The 1,193-nt window shown below is 50.1% G+C and overlaps 1 protein-coding gene across 1 annotated transcript in view; it reads right to left on the reverse strand.

The window, feature by feature from the left end:
* The window catches only part of Nup188 (nucleoporin 188), a 57,759-nt gene that overhangs the window by 16,335 nt on the left and 40,231 nt on the right, over positions 1-1,193 (reverse strand). The window contains exon 20 of the mRNA XM_004640471.2: positions 764-878. Coding sequence (XP_004640528.1) covers positions 764-878 — 115 coding nt within the window. The remainder of the gene's footprint in view (positions 1-763; positions 879-1,193) is intronic.

Raw genomic sequence — 1,193 nt, forward strand, 5'->3', positions numbered from 1 at the left:
TGGTCATGGCTGGGGAGATGGCTCAGCAGAATAAGCGCTTCCCTGGCAAGCGCAAGGGCCTGAGTTCAATCCCTAGTTCCGCAAAAAAAAAAAAACAAAAAACTGGGAGCCCCTCATTGCACAGAGACATCTTTACCTCCAGAAACTGCTTTGATCTTTTTAGGCATTCACTAATGTCTGGAGCCAAAGTGTGCTGCGTGCTCTTCACGTATAACCATCAACCCAGTGAAGCAGGGGCCATACACCACTGCTATTTCAAAAAGGTTCAGAGAAACTCTGTCCTCACCCAGGTGACCCTGGTGCTGCCAGCTAAGTGGCCAACTTGAAATGCAAATCTAATCTCATTTCGAGATCCCTGCTCTAAACTACACAGCAGTATTTTTCAAACCGAGTTGTGAGTCACTGCGATTGACTAATGTGCACTGCTCACTTCTAGAAAGGAGGAAACGAGCAGGAAATGGAGTGAGTGCTGTCACATGGCAAGCACAGCAAACACTGCTTCTGGAGTCTTCACGCACAGGTGCAGGCTGGGACGTGAGAAAGGCGCTACCCCAGGGACAGATGAGCAGCCTGACAGGCCCTGCGCTGCTCACGTGGCTCCTGGTTCTACCCCACTAGTAGTAAATAAATTCAGGTGGTTAAGCATTTTCTATCAAACATACGGACACAGACTATGTCCTCTAGATAAAAACTTTAGGACAACTGTTCTGCCCACAGAGGACAATGACAGTAGGGGCTGAAGCATCTTCTGACCAGACTGTACCTTGACAAGGGTGGTGACCAGGCGCAGGAAGGCAGTGGTGACCCCGTACTCGCCCTGAGGCTGCTCACTGTCCATCAGAAGGTTCCCGTACCCACCGGCGTTCATCCCCTCCGCGCTGGGGAGACAGTGGCAGAGGCAAGGTGATGGGGAAGTTCCAAGCCTTCAGGAGCATTTACAGAGCCTTTGTGCTGTTATCAAATGGCTCAGGCGTAAAGCACAAACACTCGGCAAAGGCAGTAAACAAATCTAGACGTCATACCTAGGGTAATCATTAAGAAAATCTTTTACTCATTTACAGTGTCAAGAGCGTTAAGGGGGATTGTGGGTTAGCTCAGTTGTTTGAAGTGCCTGCTTGGGCAAATAGTGCAGGGGACCATGGTTCGATCCCCAGCTCCACATGCCGCACCAGACCTGCCCTTAAAGCAGCCAA

Source organism: Octodon degus, unplaced genomic scaffold, assembly GCF_000260255.1.
Source record: "Octodon degus isolate 3935 unplaced genomic scaffold, OctDeg1.0 scaffold00123, whole genome shotgun sequence".
Classification (NCBI taxonomy): Eukaryota; Metazoa; Chordata; class Mammalia; order Rodentia; family Octodontidae; genus Octodon; species Octodon degus.